Source organism: Sus scrofa, chromosome 3, assembly GCF_054392235.1.
Source record: "Sus scrofa isolate SSC_HxYL_T2T_F1_AM1 chromosome 3, Sscrofa_HxYL_maternal_Yorkshire_Landrace_v2.0, whole genome shotgun sequence".
Lineage (NCBI taxonomy): Eukaryota > Metazoa > Chordata > Mammalia > Artiodactyla > Suidae > Sus > Sus scrofa.
This window is the reverse complement of record NC_139385.1, coordinates 58,900,877-58,926,369: the sequence shown is the minus strand read 5'-3', so window position 1 is coordinate 58,926,369 and position 25,493 is coordinate 58,900,877. Positions and strand designations below refer to the sequence as shown.

General features: G+C 43.6%; 1 protein-coding gene across 4 annotated transcripts in view; it reads right to left on the bottom strand.

The window, feature by feature from the left end:
* Positions 1 to 311: 311 nt before the first annotated feature.
* The window catches only part of STARD7 (StAR related lipid transfer domain containing 7), a 40,002-nt gene continuing 14,820 nt past the window's right edge, over positions 312 to 25,493 (bottom strand). For 2 of the 4 annotated variants that reach the window (XM_085018501.1, XM_085018500.1), the window contains 7 exons: positions 12,952 to 13,157; positions 12,561 to 12,610; positions 11,098 to 11,208; positions 10,936 to 11,018; positions 10,152 to 10,251; positions 2,910 to 2,994; positions 312 to 2,164 (listed from right to left, as the gene is read on the bottom strand). In XM_085018501.1, the coding sequence (XP_084874627.1) occupies positions 1,980 to 2,164; positions 2,910 to 2,994; positions 10,152 to 10,251; positions 10,936 to 11,018; positions 11,098 to 11,208; positions 12,561 to 12,610; positions 12,952 to 13,157 (820 nt within the window). In that variant the 3' untranslated portion in view covers positions 312 to 1,979. Of the gene's footprint in view, positions 2,165 to 2,909; positions 2,995 to 10,151; positions 10,252 to 10,935; positions 11,019 to 11,097; positions 11,209 to 12,560; positions 12,611 to 12,951; positions 13,158 to 24,496; positions 25,223 to 25,493 lie in introns of those variants that run through there. The other 2 variants (XM_003124844.7, XM_085018502.1) reach the window with 2 other exon arrangements.

The window sequence follows — 25,493 nt, the reverse complement described above, 5'->3', positions numbered from 1 at the left end:
CCCGTTAGGCCACGACTGGAACTCCTGATTCTTCTCTTAAAATGAAAGGTATGAGATACTAGTAGATCCAGATGAGAAAGTAGAAATAGGTGGTTTGTTTTCAGTTGCCAAACTGGTCACCTGGAAAGGGGTCATGGTTTAAACCAAGTGGTTGGTAAGCAGTTTGTCAGTTACCAAGAAAGACCAAGCCCTGCTGCTTCCAGGGCCAACTCTATGAGCAGAACATACTTCTTTTCAACTTTATGATCAGAAAGGAATGATAAGCCCAATACACAAGATTTCCCCACCAACATCTGTCCAAAGACACACTCTTTCATCCCAATCCTTACGTATTTATTCACACATTTGATAAAAATGTCACAGTCAGGAGTGAAATCATTACAATGACATGAGTAACTGTACAGTCCCAAGTGCAGAGTCAAAATGCCCAAAAGCACAATGTGAGCAACATCCAGCCCCTGAACCCCTGTGCACTCACACCACCCACATGCTGGAAGCTAAGTTCAGACATAACCCAGGGGCTCTTCCCTGCTTCTGGCAGGTCCTGGAAGTGAGGAGAGAAATGAAAAGAATGCATCCCTCTGCTCTGCCAACGATGCAGAGAAGGTAAGAACCACTGGGACAGGGCCTTCCCTGGCACAAAACTTACACGACAAAAAGGTCAAGGGGCTTTATTAAAGTTAGTCTCAGGTTTAGTTCTCCTCTTCAACAACACAAAAGGGGTGGGGAGAATCTGGTCATTCAAATTCTAAGAAAAAAAAGGAGGGAAGAGGGTTTGAAACCTGTTGCCGATTCTCCAGTCAGACTGCAGCATGGCCGTAAGCCAGATCAGCCAGACCAAACGGATCCCATCTAATTGTGACTTGATCTGAACAGTGTGGTCTGCTTTTGACTCAGAATAGGAAGAAAAACTTCTCAGAGGAATAAGAGGGTCATATAAACCACATCCCCTTATATTAGCATCCGGGACAAGATTACATCTGTCCATTCACACAGCTTATCTACAGCTTTGAGGGCTCCAAGGGAGCAGTCCCCACTGTTCGGCCGTCAGCCTTCCAAGAGGGACATGTCCTCAGCACTCAGTCAGACCTGAAGTGTGAAAACTAATGCCTGAATCAAGACAGTGTTTGCTATACAGTCGGACTATGGAAAAATCCTATTCAACTCCCCAATTCCCATCTTTTAACACAAAGGTTAAAAAAACAAACAAAAGAACCCCCGAGCCAAAGTGTTATGTTTTGAGCATCTCCACTGACTCTTATCAAAAACACTGATGATACAGAGATTTCCTGTCTAAAAGGATTAATTTCCCCATGTTCTTGGTAAATGGGCTACAGAAGGAGGCATAAACCTGAATTAATAGAGCACATGAATACAGAAGAACTGGCCAATTGAAAGGAAACTGCTTTGGGTGGGTGAGTCAACGCAGTGTGAATGGGAGGCAAAGAGAGACAGTTCTTGGTACAAACTCTATGTCCCTAGAGATGGGAGCGAGGTGAGGACAAGGCACTTGCACTGCCAAGCAACAGTTCACACCCGCTCAAGATCAGGACTCCGACCAAGAGCGCTCCCATGACCCCCGCTGGGACTCGACCGTCCAGTTGGTCCTCCAGAACTGAAGGAAACCCAAAGTGCTGCAGAACTGAGGCTGAGAATGGAATGTGGGCAGAGGACACCGCTCAGGGAAGCAAAAGAGGTTGTCCCCTCTGGCCTGAGGTGAGCGGCTGGTTCCAGATTTGCTCAGTGAAACAAGCAAATCAAAATGCTTGGCCTGAGAACATGACAATGTCCCCCCAGATGCCTCCTCCTCCTCCTGCTTTGATAAAGAGCAGCAGGGCTCTGAATGAGACCGGACACAAGTACTGAATTATCTTGCACTGGTGGTTACAGCAGACACCTTCTAATACACGCCCCATTCTGCAGCGGAGTGATAAGAGCCCGGGCTGGAAGCAGCCTGTCCCTCCTTATCCCAAAGGTCTTCAAGCATACTCGATCCGGGCAGGGCCGCAGCTACCCTCACTCTTCCGCTCGGAAGATGGGGCCGTGGCCTTGGCTTCACTCCCCACTTCCATAGGCTTAGACGAGATATAGTCCTTCACTTTGATCTCCATGTTCTTGGCTTTCAGAGTGGCCATGTGCAGCTTCTCCAGGAAATCTGGCATGCCTGTCGGGAGAGAAGGTAGTCTGGGTAGGACAACACACAAACCAGCAGTGGGTGCCAAATTAGAAGGGCCTAGGTACCTTTCCTCATTGGGAGCCAGGGCCTCCTTACAGAGATCACCACCTGACTGACAGACAACCAGGGGTTCTGATCAGGCCACATGAGTCCCAAAGGCTCTCTTTTAAGTGATTAAAATATGACTGATCATCAGTGGCACAGCCTAAGTATCTGCCAATTCTGTCAGAGGATGTCAAACAGAAACAACGAAGCTCCTCTCCATTCTCCCCCAGAGGGAACCAGAGAGAAGAAAATCACGAGGCTGCTTTTAAGTCGAGAGACTAGAAGGGAGAGGGGCAGTGATGGCAGGGAGGTGCGGCCTCTGTAAGTAACAAGGGCGGGGGGGCCCTTCTCCAGGTGACTATCCTATAACCACATTTTCTGTGCTAGGTTTTGTGGCTTCCAACACATCTAATAAAAAAATTAAATGTATCAGTGCACACAGTCCATACTGATGGCATTAAGCAAATATTGTTCAACTTCCCTCTGGGCACAAGTTCTTTTTTGGGACTCCAGAAATCTCATCCGTCCAAACTGCAGCTGGAAGCTTTGATATCTTCAAAATGGCATTTAAGAATGTTCTCGAAAAGGCTCCAGAGAGACAAGTACTAATCTCTTTGATGCCACTAAAAATCTAGAGAAAAAAAATGCTCAGCCCAGGCCCTGTACTTATACGCAAGTACCCACTCACCACTGGAAACCATCCAACTAACGCAGTAGCGAGGAAACACAGTCTGGGGATTGTCACTGTACGTCAGCAGGTAGTCAAAGCCATTCTGGAAAAGAAAAACAGCAAAGATGAAAAGCACTGAATCAGCCCGCACCCTGCCTCCATATCCAGTACCACAGAATAAACACGGTCTGATTCTGGGCAGAGAATGGCATTTCTTCACCCTGAGCAGAAAAGAGTTAATAAGACCCGAGAGGTTGGCTCTGGCTGGGGGCCAAGAACTAGGCTCCGACTGTCCACGGTCAAGAGTTAAGTGCTAGGGGTGGCTCCCTGTGTCTGTGCAAACAACACGCTTCACGCCAAGCACCTGCTTTCCTCCTGATAGGGGCAGGGATCTTAGGATGTGCTAAGCAGTAGGTGCCTGTGTGACCAGCCACCAGTGCAAATCTTGGGCCCCGAATCTCCGATGGGCTTCCCCAGGCAGAAACATCACACACATGTTGCTGTGTTTTACAGCTGTGTGTGTGTGGAAGGGGCTGTGCTCTATGAGCCCTCGCGGGCAGGAGAGCAGGAGGAAGCGTCCAGATCTGCCCGTGTCTTCCTCTTTTGAACAGCTGAGCATCCTTACATCACTGCAGTAAATCTTCCCATGAGGACAACTATAAGCCGAGTCCTTGGGGTCCTTCTAGTGAATCTTTGAATGCAGGGGTGGTCCTGAGGACCCCAATGTTTAAATAGCTTAATCTTTACCAAAATGATATTAACTCTACTACTATTACTACTCACAGCAAATATTTACATGGTGCTTAACCATGTGTCAGGAACTGTGCCAGTTCCTCACAACAATCCTATGACGTAGGCACTGTTATCCCCCATCTTACAGACGGGGAGATGGAGCACGAGGAGGTTAAGAGACTACTGCCCATGAGCACCCCCATACTCAACAACAGCCAAGATGAACCCAGATTTCTGACCACCGGGCGCAAGCACCCACTCTCTCTGGCTCGGTGAAGGGCAGGAATTAAAGAGATTTACATGTGCCCTGATCCCAGGAGAAGTCTGAGCCAATTATGCTCCACTTTTCAGTCTGCACTTTTTAAAGCAGACTGGCTGTAACTGCAGGTGGCAGCACTAGGACTCTAAACTCCCATGCCTTTACACCAAAGTCCATCTTTATTCCCCGGTTGAGATGTTCAGTCTTTTATTCATTTATTCAACATACATCTCAATGTCTGCTACATGTCTGGTACAGTGCTATGCACCAGACAGGAAATAAAAACATGCTAGTCCTTGCCCTCAGGAGTTTCCAAGTAATAGGATAATAGGTGCCATAATAGAGCTATAGATTGAATACCACAGAAGCAAAGAGGAAGGAGAGGTAAAGCCTGCACGATGGGAACATAACAGCACTGACCAGAAAGGCTGGCTGTAAACCTAAATGAGCTGGTGCATGTCAAAGACTTCATTCTTCCTATAAAACATGTGGACTGGGAAGTCAAAAAGGCCTGGGTTCTCACCCACTACTGTTCATACTGAAAAAAGGAAGCCAAACCTGAAAAGAATGGTTACCTATAGGAAGGAACTATGCAGAAGGAACAGGGATATAAGCTGAATTACTCTATTTCTTATTTTACAAATTTGAGTTTGGAAACAATTTTTTTTTTTTTTTTTTTTTTTTTGCTTTTTAGGGTCACATTTGTGGCATATTGAAGTTCCTAGGCAAGGGGTTGAACTGGAGCCACAGCTGCAGGCCTACACCACAGCCACGGCCACGCCAGGTCTGTGACCTACACCATAACTCACAGCAACGTCAGATCCTTAACCCAATGAGTGAGGCCTGAGATTGAACCCGCATCCTCATGGATATCAGTCAGGCTCGTGACCGCTAAGCTACAACAGGAAATTCCCAATTTTTTTTATTACTTAATAAAACAATTATATTAAAAAGCAGTATCTAAAAGTCAAAATAAAATGGAAGGCAAGGAATCTAACTATGAACTGAGTTGGTAGGAAAAACCTCAAAGAGAGGACTCGTTTCAAGTGACTTTAAAACTCACTATTACCCCCACACTATGCACAAAAATAAACTCAAAATGCTTAAAGATTTAAACCTAAGACATGACACCATAAAACTTCTAGAAGAGAACATAGGCAAAACATTCTCTGACATCAACTGTACAAACGTTTTCTTAGGTCAGTCACTCAAGGCAATAGAAATAAAAACTAAAATAAACCAATAGGATGTAATCAAACTTATAAGCTCTTGCACAACAAAGGAAACCATAAAAAAAAAAAAAAAAAGACAACCTATGGAATGGGAGAAAATAGTTACAAACGATGCAACTGACAAGGACTTAATCTCCAAAATATACAAACAACCCATACAACTCAACAGCAAAAAACCAAATAACCCAATTAAAAAATAGGTAGAAGACCTGAATAGACATTTCTCCAAAGAAGACATATGGATGGCCAACAGGCACATGAAAAAATGCTCAACACTGCCAATTATTAGAGAAATGCAAATCAAAACTACAATGAGGTACCACCTTACACTGGTCAGGATGGCTATAATTAATAAGTCTACCAATAACAAACACTGGAAAGGGTGTGAAGAAAAGGGAACCCTCCTTCACTGCTGGTGGGAATGTAAACTGGTACAACCACTATGGAAAACAGTATGGAGGTTCCTCAGAAAACTAAATAGAGAATTACCATATGATCCAGCAATCTCGCTCCTGAGCATATATCTGGACAAAACTTTCATTTGAAAAGATACACACACCCCTATATTCACTGCAGCACTATTCACAATAGCCAAGACATGGAAACGACCTAAATGTCCATCAACAGATGAACAGATTAAGAAGATGTGGTGTATATACACAATGGAATACTACTCAGGCATAAAAAGAACAAAATAATGCCATTTGCAGCAATATGGATACAACGAGAGATTCTCAAACTAAGAAAGGCAAGAAAAAAAGACAGATGCCATATGCTATCACTTATATTTAGAATCTAATATATGGCACAAATGAACCTATCTACAGAAATGAAACTCACGGACTTGTAGAACAGACTCGTAGTTGCCAAAGGAGAGTGGGAGGGAGTGGGATAGACTGGGAGTTTGGGGTCTGTAGATGCAAACTATTGCATTTAGAGTGGATAAGCAATGAGATCCTGCTGAATAGCACAGGGGAACTATATCCAGTCACTTGTGATGGAGCATGATGGAGGGCAATAAGAAGTACCTTCCAAGTAAACAAACAAAACTTATTACTTAATTCTATCTTTTGAAAAGACCTATAAACAATGAGCAGGCCTGGAGCTATGAGAACTAGAAGCCAAACTGCGGTATTTAAATGAAGTGTCCTTAAAGGGAACTAGAGCTCCCAGAAGAAATGCTCATTTCCAGGAGTTCCCATCACGGCTCAGTGGTTAACAAATCCAACTAGGAACCATGAGGTTGCAGGTTCAATCCCTGGCCTTGCTCAGTGGGTTAAGGATCTGACATTGCTGTGAGCTGTGGTGTAGGTCACAGACGCGGCTCGGATCCCACTTGGCTGTGGCTGTGGCATAGGCCGGCAGCTACAGCTCCAATTCGACCTCTAGCCTGGGAACCTCCATATGCCGCGAGTGCAGCCATAGAAAAGACAAAAAAAAAAAAAGAAAGAAAGAAAGAAAGAAATGTTCATTTCCGGGTTATACACCTAAAACTATACAAGATGAACCTGGACCATCTTATAACACCAGAAAGCAGACAAGTTCCTGAGGTTAAGTCAAAAGGAATCCAGCCAATAAGAGGCTCTTAATGACCAATAATGGGACAATTTCGGCATCAGTAAGATTAATTATAATAGATCAGACCAATCAAATATGTTTAAATTTGTGAATTTCTAATTGCATTTCTTAAAAAAAAAAAAAAAACCCAAAAACTTTACCTTTGAATGATCACTATTCATTATTTTAAAAACTAGCAAATGAAGGAAACAAATATTTCTCTTATTTACCCTCCTTCCTCTGTGAACTATAGGAAACCAAATAGTTAATGAGGAAATTTTCTCTAAGGTATTTCACCTCATAAAAGGAAATAAATGAAGAAAGAATAAAGGAATCACACCATTAGCATTTTGTAACCTCTAATGAAATAGTGGATCTGGGAGCTCCCGTCATGGCTCAGTGGTTAATGAATCCAACTAGGAACAATGAGGTTTCGGGTTCGATCCCTGGCCTCGCTCAGTGGGTTAAGGATCCAGCATTGCTGTGAGCTGTGGTGTAGGCTGCAGACGCGGCTCGGATCCCGAGTTGCTGTGGCTGTGTTGTAGGCCGGCAGCTATAGACCCCTAGCCTGGGAACCTCCATATGCCGTGGGAGCAGCCCTAGAAAAGGCAAAAAGCCAAAAAAAAAAAAAAAAAAAAGAAAAAAAGAAAAAAGAATTAGTGGATCCGAGCAAAAATGATCACTTCGAAATTCACAAAGGACAATCAGACACCACCTGCCTTCTAATAAATGGTCTTGCCCAGACAAACTACCTGAATTTGTTCAAGCCTCTAGATCTAAGTACTCATATACAGGAAACACAGGGGACAAAGAAACATGTTAAATTAACACAACATGGATACAACCAGCAAGATCCAGAACAAAGAAGCCCCTCCTTCAATAGATACAATTGCAACTGAGAAAAAGGAAGAAAGGAGGGAGAAGGCAAGAGATAGATACAAGCTACATTTCAAAGCTACAGTGTGAACACATTTCAATGTCTGGATCTTATTTGGATCCTTATTCAAATAAGCCACCTACCCAAAAATTCAGGGATGATCAGGAAATATGAACACTACAGATATTTGGGAATATGATATAATGTTTTCAAAAATCTTTTCTGTATGAGATAAATACTGAAATATCTATTGGATTCTTCTATAGCAAAACTAGAACCTGCTTCAAAATAACCCAGAGAGTGAGAAGGAAATGGGAAAGAGCACAGATAAAACAAGCTGGCCATGAGTTTGACCATTTTCAGAGCTGGGGATGGATACAAAGTGTTCATTATACTATTCTACTGCCTTTATTATTTTTTTTTGGCCACGCCCATGGCATGCAGAAGTTCCTGGGCCAGGGACTGAACCCAAGCTACAGCCACTGACCCAAGCCACTGCAGTGACGATGCCAGATCCTTAACCTGCTGAGTCACCAGGGAACTCCATCCAACAGCAGCCTTCTTGTTCTAGCTTCTAAAGCAAGGACTTTCAAACATTTTTAACTGTATTTACAACACACTGTAAATGATCCTTTTTACACTGCAACCCAGTTCTCTCTTTTTTTTTCTGGCTGCACCACAGCATGTGAAAGTTCCTAGGCCAGGGGTTGAACCTGAGCCACTGCAGTGACAACGCTGGATCCTTAACCTGCTGAGCCAGGAGGGAACGCCTCTTCCTCTCTTTCATTCTCTCTCATACACACATTCATATATATATATAACCAAACCAGTTTCATGAAATATGCTTACATTCAGTTTCTATTCCATTTATTCCTTTTCTCTTTAAGTACTACTTTAATGTTGTCTTCCACTAATGGGTAGCAATCCATGGTTTGAGAAATACCTCTCTAAAAATGGTACAGAAGTAAACACGTAGATCTTCCAGGAAAACAAGAAACAACACACTTATTGAGGCAAACCACTGTTTCTGTCATAAAGTCCTACTTTATGTGGTATAAATAAAATAGCTTGCTGAAAACAGCAAAACCATGCTAAGAGAACACAGTCATATAGTTCTAAAAATGAACAAAAGTGATGGGGAGAAACAAAGCCATTAAAAAGTAAAACAGGGGAATCCTGCTACATTGTTGGTGGGAATATAAACTGGTACAACCATTATGGAAAACAGTATGGAGGTTCCTCGGAAAACTAAATAGAGAACTACCATATGACCCAGCAATCCCACTCCTGGGCATGTATCTGGGAAAAACATTCAAAAAGATACACGCACCCCTATGTTCATTGCAGCACTATCCACAATAGCCAAGACATGGAAACAACCTAAATGTTCACTGACAGATGAATGGATTGAGATGTCGCACATGTATACAACGGAATACCTCTCAGCCATAAAAAGAACACAATTTGCACCAACATGGTTGGAACTAGAGATTCTCATACTATGTCAGAAAGAGAAAGACAAATACCATATGATAGCACTTATCTGTGGACTCTAAAATATAGCACAGATGAACCTATATACAGAACAGAAACAGACTCACAGACATAGAGAACAGACTTGTGATTGTCAAGGGGGAGGGGGAATGAGATAGACTGGGAGTTTGGGGTTGTTAGATACAAACTATTATTACATTTAGAATGGATAAGCAATGAGGTCCTGCTGTATATAGCAGGTAACTATCCAATCATTTGTGGTAGAACATGATGGAAAATACAAGAAAAAGAATGTATATATGTGTGTAACTAGGTCACTCTGCTGTACAGCAGAAATTGCCAGAACACTGCACATCAACTATAATTAAAAAAAATTTTTTTGATAGGCAAGAAACAGATTTATTAAGATAGGATGCTTATGAGAGATTCAAGCGGGCAGGCAAGGAAGCTCTGTCCAAGGATTAGTTGAGCTACCAAAAAAAGTTTTTTAAAATAAAGTGAAAGAAAACTAAAAATGGCAACCACTGTAATCAACATGTATATTCAATAGAGATCTGGCTAAAAAAAAATCAAACATTAAACACCACACTAAGTTGAAAAAAAAAAAAAAAAACCAGCCTTTTCAAAGAAAGATCATAAAATTTCAAAGAAGGCAGAGAGCAGTACTCTCTCGTTTTACAGACAAGGAAACAGGAGTCCAGAAAGGTATTAAGTGTTCTGCCCACTGTGGTGAAATTTTGATGGAAAAGGTGCTTGTTCTGGTTTCTCAAGAACAGGGCTCAGGGCCGGCTGATGAGTCAGGGGCCACCATCTTCTCATAACCAACCCTCAGATAATAGGAGCCAGTGGGCCAGCACCACTTTGTCTTGTGTCTTCCAGGTACACCTGGAAGGTGTGGTTCTCAGACCAGCAGCGTCAGCCTCACCTGGGAACTTCTTAAAAAAATGCAAATTCTCAGGCCACAGACCAGCTCTGTCTTAATAAACTCCAGGGGACTCTGATGTGTGTCAGGCTTGAGAACCACTGCACTCCAGCAACCCATGCACGGCCCAGTTCAGATAAAAGGCGTTCCTTGACAAAAGTCACCTCTTGGATGATGTAGAACTCACCTCGTCAAATGACTTGTGGGGACGGATAACCATTTGGGATTCATACGACCTGACTCTTACAAATTCTGGGGACTCTGGCACACTAGGGTGCTCCACGGCCCTGGAAGGAGAGAAGTGAAGGAAACTCTTAGGACTCTCCCCATGCAGAAGAGCATGGGAGCTAGAGCTAAAGTTAAGAGGAAAATCTAAAAGGCTGGTTCTAATTTTAAAAATAAAACAGTAAAGTCAACAAGAAGAATGAATATAAACTAGGTTGTAAAAACCAAGTGAGTTAATTTGGTGATTCCTGACTCCCACTAGACTTAGTATTGAAGAAGGCATTTTTTACTTTTTCTTTTTAGGGCCACACCTGCAGTATGGAAGTTCCCACGCTGGGAGTTGAATCAGAGCTGCAGCTGCCGGCCTACACCACAGCCACAGCAGTGCAAGATCCAAGCCGTGTCTGCAACCTACACTGAAGCTCATGGCAACACCAGATCCTTAACCCACTGAGCGAGGCGAGGGATCAAACCTGCATCTCTATGGATACTAGTTGGGTTTGTACCCCAGTGAGCCACAATAAGAACTACAGCATTTCTTCTTTTAATGATAACATTAAGTAACTAAAGGATTCATTTAATGAAAAGCTTATATCCCTTCAAATCCTTTTAGGCAGTCACCAATTCCAACTGGGATACACAGGGTCCCGGCTTCACTCATTAGGCAGACAAACTCCCTCCAGACATATATGGACAAAGGGTGTAGGTAAAGAGACTTGGCAGGAGCCACAGATCACCATACATACCGTGACACCAACACCATCACATTGTTTTCTTGATCCACGCTGTAGCGCCGAACATACACATAATCCCGTGAGTACATTGGATACTAAAGAAAAGGAGGGACAGGATTAGTGCTCTGCCTCACAGGGACGTGATAAAGCAAAACCAGAAGTGAAAATACTCACAGGAAAATGGGTCACCCAGTGAAGGACCTCAGAACCACTAACCACATCCCTCTCTATCACTTCCAGCTTGATCACCAGGGCGTCCCACTTTTTTCTATACTCTGTATCCAGCTGTGGAAAGAGAAAAGACTATAAAGACCCAACAGACCCAAAACAAAGCTGCAGAAGACTTTTCCAGATGCTTGGGCCTCTGAACCAAGGACCTTCTGAAACAGGGATCTGACCTAAAAGGCAGTGTTTACTACAGATGAATCTCTTAAAAGCCCTTACCATTATCTTGAAAGTGAATCTTAACAAGAAAAAGACAATCCAAAGAAAAGTGTAAGAAAAAAATAGTATAGGAGTTCCTGTCGTGGCGCAGTGGTTAACGAATCCGACTAGGAACCATGAGGTTGCGGGTTCGATCCCTGGCCTTGCTCAGTGGGATTGACGATCTGGCGTTGCCGTGAGCTGTGGTGTAGGTTGCAGACGCGGTTTGGATCCCAAGTTGCTGTGGCTCTGGTGTAGGCCGGCAGCTACAGCTCCGATTCGACCCCTAGCCTGGGAATCTCCACATGCCGTGGGAGCAGCCCAAGAAATGGCAAAAAGACCAAAAAAAAAAAAAAAATAGTGTAGTAGAATGTTCGGGGAAAATACAGCAGATGACGATATAAATATGTAAGGGTGAAATAATTCTACAAAGTTCTAAATAGATAAAAAGTCCAAAAGTATGAGCAGACACCTCACACAAATGCCAGCAGCGTATTTTTTTTAATTTTTTAAATTTACAGTTAGATTCCCTAGTAACTAAGGAATTTCAAAATAAGACACATATCATACACATCTGAACCAATAAAAATTCAAAACAGACTGACAAAATTCAGTGCTTAGGGGCAAGTGTTCACTTCTGTATTAGTAGTGGGTGTTGACATCTTCACTGTGGACAAGGGCCAGAAAACTAAATCCTGACTGCCTCTGTACTGAAGGGGAAAATGCCACAAAGGACATTTTTGGGCCAAGAGAGAAAACTGGAATACAAAGACTCTTTTAAGTGTTGTATCAGTGTTCAATTTACTGACTTTGATAATGGCACCGTGGCTAGTGAGAGAGTATGTCTAGTTTTAGGAAATACACACTGAAGGATTTTGGAATAAAGGGTATGTAACTTAGCCTCAAATTGTTTAGGAAAAACAAACAAGCTATAAAGCCATAAAAAATGCATTAAAGCACTCAAATCCATTCTCTGCTTGATCTTCCCACTAGCCCTGTAGAGGGAGAACAAGCTCATCCACACTGGGCAAACCATAAGTTCAAAGTTTACCCAGAGGCTCTGTGCAGTGAAATGAGGGATACAGGGAATGAGGGATGGAGGTACTAAAGTCAATGTCTTCTGATATATTGGTCAGAGATATTAGTTATGTGAACAATGGCAGATGGACTTCTAGGCTTAGTGACTTCAAATCTGGGAAGAAAAATGGACTCACCTGAACATTGAAGAACTGCCGGGGTGTCACATCTGTGTAGGTTCCAAAAACTAGAATGACAGGAAAGAAGAATAAGAGAGATTTGCCATACTGCCCTCACTCACTCTATTCCTATCACTTAACTTCATTTCAGTTAGAGAGTTCTGATAGACCTTAAAGATTCAGAAACTACAAGTCATACTGGGGCAGCAAAGTAGGACACAGACAAGCAATAGCAAAGTATAACAAAGACATTTGTCATCCTGGAGAGGAAAAACAACAAACGGTAAACTAGGACAGATTTCTGGAGAAACGACCAAAATAGAAGAGTTTACGGAGTATGGGAACAGAGCGTTGTGCTCCTGTTAGGCATGGAACACACCACACCTGCAGGCAGCCAAGCTGGGCTCACCTCTGTACTGGTAAAGGTGGGTGCCTGTAATGGGGCGCCGCCACAGCTTGAAGTGTTTCTTATCCATCACCATCTCCCATGGTTGCTCTTTGCCTCCTGAATCTTCATTTCCTTCTGTTTGGGATTTTGGTTCCGGAGGGGGGCGTTCAACTCCAGAGGTCTGAAACATAGACATTTCCTCCAACCGTTTCATCTCATCAATGGATCTGGAAAGAAGGAAAGCATGGTGTGGTGGGTGGAGTCAGCCGTGTGAAATGAAATGTCCACACAAAGACTTGTACACAACAGTGTGGGTTTAAAATACTATAAAGTGAATAAAAATGAGTTCCTGAATTCGAATCCAGTCCAACATGCATCAACTAGAATACTAAATTACATAACCAACTCCTATTTCCTTATCTGTAAAATGGGGAAAACATTAGTACCTACTTCAAAGTTGATTATAAAAAATTAAATAAATTTACATGTAAAGTGCTTAGTACCTGGCATATAATTTGCCCCCAAATGTTAACTATTATAATTTATGGACTATGGTATCTTTTGTCTTTTTTTTTTTTGCTTTGCTTTTTAGGGCTGCACCTGAAATATATGGAAGTTCCCAGGTGAGGGGGTTGAATCAGAGCCACAGCCACAGCAATGCGGGATCCAAGCCACATCTTCAACCTACATCACAGTGTATGGCAATGCCAGTTTCCTCACCCACTGAGCGAGGCCGGGGATGGAACCCCCATCCTCATGGATACTAGTTGGATTCATTTCCAGTGTGCCACAGCGGGAACTCTCTTTCCATTTTTTGGTTGGGTTGTCTTTCTACCACATTAAGAGTATTTATATATTTTTCCTCCCCTTTTAAAGAGAGATAACTCACATACCACAAGAATCATCCTTTCATTATACACAAATGAGTACTTTTTAGTATAGTCCTAAGGTCTTAAGATCATTACCACTAATTCCATTATGAACACGGTCATCATTCCCCCAAAGAAACCTATGCCCATCAGTTATTCCCCATAGGCCCCAACAACCACGCATCTGTGAGCGTGCCTACTATGGACATTTCATATAAATGGCATCTCACAACATACTGTCTCTTGGGTCTGGCTTTTTTCACTTAGCATATTTACAAGGTTCATTCAGGCTGTACTTTATTCCTTTTATGAGTGAATAACATTCCATTGTATGGATATACCACATTTTGTTTATCCAGTCATCAGGTGATGGAACATTTAGGTGATTTTCATTTCTTGGCTACTATGAATATTTGCATACAAGTTTTATATAGCATTCAGTTTTCTTGGGTAGATTCCTAGGGATGGATTTGCTGGGTTACAGTAACTTTATGTTTAACTTTTTGAGGAAGTGCCAAATTATTTTGCAAAGCAGCTGTTCAATTTTATATTCACACCACCTATGTATGAGCATTCCAATTCACATCTTTGCCAACATTTGTTACTGTCTTTCTTTTTTTTTTTTTTTTTTTTGAGGGCCACTCCTGTGGCATATGGAGGTTCCCAGGCTAGGGGTTGAATCGGAGCTGTAGCCACCGGCCTACTCCAGAGCCACAGCAACTCGGGATCCAAGCCACGTCTGCAACCTACACCACAGCTCACGGCAACGCCGGATCCTTAACCCACTGAGGGAGGCCAAGGATTGAACCTGCAACCTCATGGTTCCTAGTCGGATTCATTAACCACTGAGCCACAACGGGAACTCCCTACTGTCCATCTTTTTGATTCTAGCAACCCTAGTGGGTATGAAGTGGTATCTTACTGTAGTTTTCCATTTGTAATCTGTTAATGATGATGTTGAGCATATTTTCATGTACTTATGAGCCATCTGAATATCTTCTTTGGAGAAAGATCAAAATCTTTGCCTATTTTAAAATTGCATTGTCTTTTTCTTTTTTTGGGGGGGGGACTTACCTACAGCATGCGTTAGTTCCAGGGCCAGGGATCAAACCTGTGCCACAGCAGTGACAATGCCAGATCTTTAACCCCCTAAGCCACCAGGGAACACCTAGGTTGTCTTTACTGTCAAATTTTCATAGTTCTTTATACATTCTGAACACAAGTTTCTTTTTGTCTTTTCAGGCCCGCACCCATGGCATATGGAGATTCCCAAGCTAGGGGTCTAATTGGAGCTGTAGCGGCCGGCCTACACCACAACCACGCAACTAGGAATCTGAGCTGCATCTTCGACCTACACCCCAGCTCACAGCAACGCCAGATCCTTAACCCACTGAGCAAGGCCAGGGATTGAACCCGAAACCTCATGGTTCCTAGTCGGATTCGTTTCCAATGCACCACAATGTGAACTCCCAAGTTTCCTGTCAAAAACACAATTTAGGAATTCCTGTTACGGCTCAGCGGAAACGAATCTGACTAGTATCCATGAGGACACAGGTTTGATCCCTGGTCTCGCTCAATAGGTTAAGGATCCGGTGTTGCCGTGAGCTGTGGTGTAGGTCACAGATGCGGCTCAGATATGGCACTGCTATGGCTGTGGCTTGGGCCAGTGGTTACAGCTCCAGTTCTACCCCTAGCCTGGGAGCCTCCATATGCCACGGGTGCAGCCCTAAAAAGACCAAAAAATAAATAAATAAATAAAATAAAGAAAAAAAGAATCTGGGAGTTCCCCTTGTGACAGAACAGAAACAAATCCAAGTAGTATCCGTGAGGATGCAGGTTCGATGCCTGGCCTCACTCAATGGGTCAGGGAACTGGCGTTGCGGTGAGATGTGGTTTAGGTCACCGACACTGACTATGGCTGTGGTACAGGCTGGCAGTTGTAGCTGTGATTCAGCCCCTAGCCTGGGGACTTCCACATACCGAAGGTGCAGCCTTAAAAAGCAAAAAAAATAAAAAAATCTGAAAAAAAGTAACCTACTATATATAAAATGATAAACAAGGACCTGCAATATATAATCTTTTTTATATATTGCTGAACTCAGTTTAAGTATTTTGTTCATGACTGCATAAAGCTTTAAAACATTCAAAACAATATCATATGTCAAACTTTATGCATTGTATGTCATTTAGGGATGTATACATATATATAAAGACACAGAAGGGAATGAAATACAATATTTATTGTATGAAAATCAGGGGAAACAGACAATATTTCAATTGGAAAAGGGTCCAGAGGCTTTTATTGTATTTACAATACTTCTTAAATATAACTGTATTGTAATATTCATGATATTCTTTAAACCTTTTCATATATCTGAAACATTTTATAAGAATTCCCATTGTGGCTCAGTGGGTTAAGAACCCAACTAATATCCAAGAGGATGCCAGTTCAATCCTTGGTCTCGCTCAGTGGGTTAAGGATCCAGTGTTGCCATAAGCTGTGGTGTAGGCTGGCAGCTACAGCTCCAATGCAATCCCTAGCCTGGGAACTTCCACATGCCGCAGGTATAGCCTTAAAAAGACAAAAAAAAAAAAAGTTAAAACATTTTATAATTTTTTTTACAACATGGTTTGTATTTTCCCCTTAACTCTTTTTTTTTCCTTTTCCTTTTTAAGGCCACACCTGTGGTATATGGAGGTTCCCAGGCTAGGGGTAGAACTGCGGCTGCAGCTGCCAGCCTATGCTACAGCCAGAACAACGCTGGATCCAAGTCTCATCTGCAACCTACGCTGAAGCTTGTGGCAACACCAGATGCTTAACCCACTGAGTAAGGCCAGGGATTGAACCTGCATCCTCATGGATACTGGCCAGGTTCTTAACCCAAGCCACAACAGGAACTCTCCCCCTTAACTTACAAATAGCAGATAGGAAAGCAAGATTGCTAACCACCTATTGTCATATATAAGTCTTCTGCAATTCAAGACTGAAGACAACACCAACTGATACATTCTGTCTGAAATGCTCTTTTCATTCCTCTTTAACCTTCAAAAAACGCCACAAGGTTCGAGGTTAACTCCTCGGCAGAGTTAATCATGTATTTATTGTTATTCCTCTCCAGAAACATATCACATTATGTTATAATTAATCTACCTTTAGATCTGTCCCCCTTACTAAACTATGAATTCCCTAAAGGCCCAGAATCAGTTTTTCATATTTAAAAAAATTTTTCATTATAGTTGATTTACAATGTTTTGTCAATTTCCACTGTAAAGTGACCCAGTTATAAGTATACATACATTCTTTTTCTCACAATATTTTTATGTCCAGGTCCTAGCAAGTGCCTAGTAAAACATTACATGCTCAACAAACGTTAATGGAATAAACTAAGTAAATAAATATCAAAGTAGGCCTCAATAATTCAAATTCTTATTGAAAGATTACATTAGTATATCACTTTAAAAGCCAAAAATTCAAAGTTATACTGGTAACCCAAGATTAAAAGTCTAGAACAATTCAAAGAGATGGTGCATGTAGGAGTTCCTGCTGTGGTGCTTGCTATAAGATCAGCAGCGTCTCTGGAGTGCTGGGAAAGAGACTAGACCCCCAGCCTGGCACAGTGGGTTAAAGATCTGTCCCCCCCGCCCCCCCGCCCGGCCCAGGAGCTCCATATGCTGTGGGGCAGCCAAAAAGGAAAAAAAAAGAGTTCTCATTGTGCCTCAGTGGGTTAAGGACCCAATGTCTTGGTGAGGATGCAGGTTCGATCCCTGGCCTGGCCCTGAGTGAGTTAAGGATCCTGCACTGCTGAAAGCTGCAGCTTGGATGCAGTGTTGCCATGGGGGTGATGTAGGATTCGATCCCTAGCCCAGGAACTTCTATATGCCACAGGTGCCACCATAAAAAGATAAAAAAACAAACAAACAAACAAACAAAAAAACCACAATGGTGAGATCTTTGTTCTAGCCCTTGCTCTGCCAACTAGTGGTGGGATCTTATTCAAGTCATTTGACCTGCAAAGTCTCACTTGTTCCACTTGTAAAGTTGAGGACACATTTCTTGAAGGTTTCTCATTAGCTCTAAAATTCCAATTCTCTTATTGTAAACTTTGGACTTAGATGAAAATATTTGTATGTGGGGACATGTGTCGTTCTGACTGCCTGGAATCTTTTTCTATTTGAGGGGAATTCCCAAATAGTTGGGCCACAGCCTCCCTCTCAACCCCCAGCAGCTCCTATTTTAAGTGAGTTAATCAGAGGCTCTAGTAGAGGTATGAATCTTGAGGAAAGAACACAAAGCACAGGACCTTTTCAACTTTCTCAGTGATCCTGAGGAAGCTGAGAATCCAGCAGTGCACCTGATCTAGGGGAAACAATCTCTACCAGGTCTTAGCTGTTCTCTTGGCCAGCCTGTACTCTGTCTTGTCAATGCTCTGAGTAATCTAACACCTTTCCAATTAATTCCTTTTTTGGTTTAAGGTAATCAATATCAGCTTCTTTGTTTGCAACTAAGAACCCAAACCAGTACAATTTATACTGATGTTCTGACGAAAAGTGTTTAACCATTTTTTTAAAAGTCCCAATTTGAATTAAAAGTTACAAAACAGGATTGACTGCCACCACTGCAAAAACCATGTAGAAATAGGGAAGGAACTTCAGAGTAGGCAATAAGATCTTGCAGAGGAGAAAGCAAAAGTAAAGCATGGCTAGACTTGCTCAGAGAACACTTCAGGCACCACAAGGAAGCAGTTACAGCACTTTTCAGCACTAGTAAAGCATCCTTCAGTAAAAATTAAGCAGAACTCTTGAATATCCTTATCACATAATGAAGAGGGGGCAGGAACAGCTTAGTAAAAATATACTAGGGGCTCATAATCAATAAGAAAATTAAACTATACGACTACAGGCAGTATTTTTAATGTCCTTCTAAGACTAAAGGTGGTACAGAGCTTCTGATCCACTGCTTAACCAGCCTCTCCTACATGATTAAAAGTCACGAGGTGGCACTGATTACAAAAAAAGACTATCTTGCCAAGGCATGACATTCATTCTTTGAATAGCGCAATATGAATGCTGGAGTCAGAGTGCACCATGAAAATGTCAATGATTGTTATGTTCAAGTTCAAGGATCTCAGGAGGGTCTCGAATTCTAAATGCTGACATGACAGACATCATTAGCATACCACTGCACAGTCACTATCATATATGTGGAGAAAGGAAAAATTTCTCACCGTCTATCTCGTCAGCCTGCTGTGCCAAATTCTATTTGGACAGGATAGCTATCTAAACCTTGCTATCTAAAAGACTTAAACAAGTAATAAGAAGGAGGAAAGGACAAAAGAGATTGTTCCCAGAATAGTAATAGAATCAGCAGATTAGTAAGAGGATCAAGGAAAGATAGTCAATGCTTTCCTGCCTCTAAAACTAAAGTCATTTCAACATTTGAGAAATGCTAGACTGAGGTCTATGAAAATTGAAGGCATAAAACCATGAAAACAGAAAAATAAGTATAATTATATTTGGCTCATCTAGGGGTCCTGACCAAAGTGTAGAGGTTGAGATAAAGTTCCAAAATTATTCAAATGAAGCCATCACTGTAGTTAGTAATTTCACTTTAGACACTGCCTGTCTAATGATCCCCTCCTCAAATTACCAATTATTGTCAAAGTTAGAGACCTTCAAGTACAAGTGTTACAGGACATACCTAGAAATAAGACATCAACTAGCTTGTTGTAATTTTGGGCGAACTGGTTAACTGTAAAATAATGAAGACAATCTCAAAAAAATTAAGTCAGGGAGTTACTGTTGTGCAGCGGAAACAAACCCGCCAAGTATCCATGAGGATGCAAATTCAATGCCTGGCCTTGCTCAGTGGGTTGGGGATCTGGCATTGCTGTGAGCTATGGTACAGGTTACAAACACAGCTCGGATTCCGTGTTGCTGTGGCTGTGGTGTAGGCTGGCAGCTGTAGCTCCAATTCGACCCCTGGCCTGGGAACCTCCATAGGCCTTGGGTGTGGCCCTAAAAAGCAAAGAAGAAAAAAAAAATTAAATCAGCTTTTATGCAGTTCTTTTTTTTTTTTTTTTTGTCTTTTGTCTTTTTGTCTGTTGTTGTTGTTGCTATTTCTTGGGCCGATTCCGCGGCATATGGAGGTTCCCAGGCTAGGGGTCGAATCAGAGCTGTAGCCACTATCCTACGCCAGAGCCACAGCAACTCGGGATCCGAGCCGCGTCTGCAACCTACACCACAGCTCACGGCAATGCCGGATCGTTAACCCACTGAGCAAGGGCAGGGACCGAACCCGCAACCTCATGGTTCCTAGTCGGATTCATTAACCACTGCGCCACGACGGGAACTCCTTTTATGCAGTTCTGACTAAGCAGGTGTAACAGTAAAATGCCCTCAAGTTGACAGTGGAAAAAAAAAGGTTCCTTTAAGTCAAAAGGACCTTTTGTTGATCATCTATCTAAATTAATAGCACACTAGGTATTCTGAATGCCCTAAAAAAACAAAATGGGAAAATGGCTATTTTTCTTAATGAAACTACTGGCACTTATTTACTCAAAATTTCTAGAGCAATGAGTTGTACCTTTTTAAAAAAAAAGAGGTGGGAGACTAATGGAACATTTTCCTGTGGCCTTTCACATTTCTTAACTTCCTTCCTCTTTTGGTTCCTGTAAATTTTTTTTAACGTTCTAATAAAAAATTACAGCTATTTATTCTTCCACAAGAGTTGGCCTGAGCTCAAAGAATGCCAGCCAGGACCAAAAATAGTGATTAAAAGTTATTTTGTTTGATAGTTTAATTGAAGCCAAGTGGTAAGAATACCAGATTAACCATTAAAAGACCTGATTTCTATACCTGGCCTATCAGTGAGCCAGTCACTTTGTACAAGTTACTTCTTTTCTCGGGTTTTCTTTCTGATTCTCAATTAATGAGTTCCTATTTTTTAAGATTTCTTAAGTACAAGAAAATAGAAGAGTACCCTTCATGGCTGAGCAATTAATGAACCTGACTAGGATCCATGAGGAAGAGGGTATGATCCCTGGCCTCGCTCAGTGGGTTAAGGATCCACATTGCTGTGAATTGTGATGTAGGTTGCAGATGTAGCTTGGATCCCACATTGCTGTGGCTGTGGCGGAAGCCGGTGGCTACAGCTGCGATTCGACCCCTAGCCTGGGAGCCTCCATATGCTATGGGTACCGCCCTACAAAATAGCACCCCCCCAAAAAAGAGAGAGAATAGAAAGCAAGGTTTTTCCTTTATTATTCTGAAAAGAAACTACTAACATAAGAAAAAACAAAAAGCACACATTCAAAGAGAGACCCTCACACCTCATCACTGCCTGACCAAGTGAGCAGTATCAGAATTAGTTTGTACCAGAACAAGCTGGTACAGAAACTGCACAGAAGAGCCAAAGGAGTGATTCAGGGGCCGTCGGACAATCACGCTCGTCTTCCATTATCAGTGAAAGAAATGCACTTGTCCCGAAGCACTCTCAACTCTGCTCCACTATGGAAGTGACCCCAAATAACTCACTGGAACAACAAAATCTAAATCTTCCAAGCGAGCTATGAAAACCTCAGCAGTGTCTCCTTTAAAGCAAACACCAGTTTGGAATGGAAATGTTATAAAAATGGTTATGATTACAACTATAAATGTAATAAAATTCACTGCGTTTTAAAAAAATAGGAGTTCCTATCCTGGCTCAGCAGAGATCAATCTGACTAGTTCCACAAGGACGCAGGTTTGATCCCTGGTCTCACTCAATGGGTTAAGGATCCGTCACTGCTGTGAGCTGTGGTGTAAGTCACAGACATGGCTTGGATCTGGTGTTGCTGTGGCGTAGGTGGGTGGCTACAACTCTGATTCAACCCCTAGCCTGAACCTCCATATGTCATATGCCACCAGGTGTGGCCCTAAAAAGACAATCAATCAATCATTCAAGCAAGCAAGCAAGCAAGCAAACACCAAGCCAAAAAAAAAGGTAACCCGTACCCGGAATATTTTATTCAATAAAATATAAGCTTTGGAGTTCCCATTGTGGCTCAGCGGGTTAAGAACCCAACTAGTATCCATGAGGATGCCGGCTGGATCCCTGGCCTCCATCAGTGGGTTAAGGATCCAGTGTTGTCATAACCTGAGACTCACTTGGATCCCAAGTTGCTGTGGCGTAGGCTGGCAGCTGAAGCTCCCTAGCCTGGGAACTTCTGTATGCCAAAGTTGCAGCCCTAAAAATATATATATATAACAAGCTATGAAACAAAGGCTTAAGAAATCACTGCACAACCAAAACACAGTTGAACGGCCTATTATTTGCCTCCCTATCAAGGTAACACTAAAAAATGGACAACTTGATCAAATTTTAAGTGTATGACTGAATTCAAGTATAACTGGACACAGAGTGTTAAATGAGAGCCTTCACTGAACAGCTCTGAGAGGGGCAAAAAGGGCACCTTAAGTGTTCTTACAGGCCTGTGTCTAAGCTTCTGAAATTCCCAAGCGGGTTAATGCACAACACCGCTTCAGTAGTTGGATTAGAATCAAGAGTATTTCAACTGTCTGATTTCTTTCTGCCACTGTCGGTAGTGACTACTGACTCAAATGTTTACCACATCTGTCTCCTATCTTGTTTTCCCCCTCCAGTTCCTGCAAATGGGAGACCTACTACTAAACAGAGGCCCTAGGACACATCTTCCATAAAAATACATTAAGTAAGAAGAGGAATGGCATCTACCACCTCGGCCCCAACACTATTCAACCCCTACCCCCAAAACATCCGCCCTGTTTTGCACCTAGGAACCCTTTCCTAGTCTTTCTCCTCTTTCCCAAACAGCTCCAACTGGGAATTTTCCCCTCAAACTTCAATTATGGAGTGTGAGTATTTCACCGTCAAAAACAGAATGAAAATTCAAACAAATAACCGGTAATTTCTCAATTTAAAAGTTCCCTTCACGGAGCTCCCGTCGTGGCGCAGTGGTTAATGAATCCGACTAGGAACCATGAGGTTGCGGGTTCGGTCCCTGCCCTTGTTCAGTGAGTTAAGGATCTGGCGTTGCCGTGAGCTGTGGTGTAGGTTGCAGATGTGGCTCGGATCCTGCGTTGCTGTGGCTCTGGCTAGGCTGGCAGCTTCAGCTCCGATTCGACCCCTAGCCTGGGAACCTCCATATGCCGCAGGAGCGGCCCAAAGAAATAGCAAAAAAAAAAAACACACACACAAAAAAGTTCCCTTCCCATAAATCCTTTTATTTCTCACACCTGAGAACACCTTTAGACCAAATGAACTAGCAAAAGACCACTAACAGAAACTAGGCAACCCACCTATCATGCTTTGTTAGCTTGGCTGTTTGTAGTTCCTATTTTATTTTTATTTATTTATTTATTTTGTCTTTTCTAGGGCCGCACCAGCGGTATATGGAAGTTCCCAGGCTGGGGGTCTAATCAGAGCTGTAGCCACTGGCTTACGCCACAGCCACAGCATCTCGGGATCTGAGCCACATCTTCGACCTACACCACAGCTCACGGCAACGCCGGATCCTTAACCCAGTGATTGAACCTGCAACCCCATGGTTTCGAGTCAGATTCGTTAGCCACTGAGCCACAACTGGAATTCCCTGGTTACAATTTTAAACTGCATTTACAAAACAGTCATCTTTCCTGCTAGGAAAAGTATCATTAGCTCTTGAGATACACTTGCATTTACCTACAACTCAACAGTGTTGCACAAACAGCTGCTTGGCATCTGAGTGCTACACCTCCAAACAGATCACAGTGCTATTTTTACTGAAGTATTTCCACTTTTAATCTAACCAAAAATGTGGAATTAACAGAAGAAATAGCTGGAATAAACAGATTTGCATGGAAAGGTCTTGAAATCACAGTTTCAGAGTTTAGGGGGCAGGGTGTGTGTGTGTGTTTGTGTGTGTGTATAGAAAAAGCACAGTTTAAGAATATCTGTTAGAAAGTACAGTGACAAGCAAGATCCGAAGCCAGGTCTCCCTATGATATTATGTGAAAATTGTAAAGGTTCAGTTCAGAATGACCGATTAACACATTCGATCAATGGTTCTGCACTTTTCAGAGGTTTTGATGATGACAGTGTGATTTCAGAGCCTAATGAAACAGTACTCCCAGAGTTCTACTGGAAGTAGCAAATAAACTGACCTAGTTCTTCCAGGTTAAAATGTCTGGGCTACAGGTACGTTCGGGGAGGGCCAAATCGATTCCAGCATCATAACTCTGACATGAGTCACAATGACAAAAGAGCTCTCCTAGCCTTCCTCACGAAATTCACTTAGAATGAAGTAAATTTGTAAACTGCATAATTATTATTACACTTAGGTCAAAATTAAAACCTGCTTGGAATTTGCATTTTTCCAGATGTGTTAAAGATCTCGTGAACAGTAGCCTACATGTCTTCCATACCAATTTTTCACAATGTTATTTTAGTGTCTTGCTTCCCCAAGTCTCCCTCTTCCACTACGCCTTACACTTCGTGATTTCCAACTCGACAAATCAAATTAACACATAGCAATAAAGAAACAAGGCCGGCTACAATAGGAGCAAGCTACTTGCATCGTCACTTCCAGTACCACCGGGTCCACGGGAGAACCGGTAAGGCAGGCCCCACGGTCTAATGTCCCCACCTCCCAACCTGACCGGCCCCGCCCCAGGGAAAGGCACGACCTCGCCACTGAGCCCACCTCTGCAACTCCTCCTCCTGGATCCTCTCCTCGTCCCACACGAACACGCCGGCGAGCGCCGCCATCAAGGCAGAGGCATGGCCCGGGCGCCCCCGCAGCCGGCGCCAGAGGCGGCCGAGAAGGACGCGGCGCGAGCTCTCCGAGTACAGGCGGCCGTAGAGCTGCGCGATCTGCTGCGCCCGCCGCACGCGCAGGCCCGTCACGAAGCTGCACTGATTGGCCAGCAGGGAGAGCAGGCCCCCGCCCCGCGCCCCCGCGCGCCCGGCCGCCGCCGCGCCCACCAGCCAGGCGGCCAGGCTGGCCGGCGGCCTCCTCGGAAACATGCCGACCGCGCGCCCCGCAGGCCCCTGTACCCTCTGCGCTTGCCTCGCGCCCGGAGGCAGGCGAAGTCTCGCTCGCAGAGCAAAAGAACGAGCCTGGGAGGGCGCAGAGCGACCTTCCGCCAAGTTCCCCTAACTGGCCGGCCCCGAGCTCGTCTCACGGTCTAACAGGTCGTTCATCTCTCTCGGCAGAAACCGCTGAGGAGTAGGTCAGCGCACCAGCCGCGGGGGCGGGCCCGCGACCGTGGCAGGAGGCGCTCCGGAGTTCGGGCTGGTGCCCGGGTGGGCGACGGCAGTTCAGTTCTGTGGGCCCCCTACCACCTCGGCGTCTTCAGGCTGGCGCCAGAGGCCGCGGTGCAAGGCGCGCGGGAAGCAGCGAGGCTGGCGGCGAGGTCTCGCGCATTCCGCGTCAGCCACATGCACCCCCAGCCTGCAACCTTCTCAGGGCTCCACCGCCCGGCCCTGATTGGGCGCGGCCCAGACTCTCGGTGCTGATTGGCGGAGTCAAGTGCTCGTCACCTCCCCTTCCCACCCCTTCGCGGGGCGCGCCGGGACCCCTCACTAGCAAGGTAGGTGGCGCGGTGGCAAGAGCTAGTCAAGGGCGCCTCAGAGATTGACCATCGGACCCCGCCGCCGCCATCTTCTGTCCACCCGACCCCGCCCCCCGAGGGGGCGCG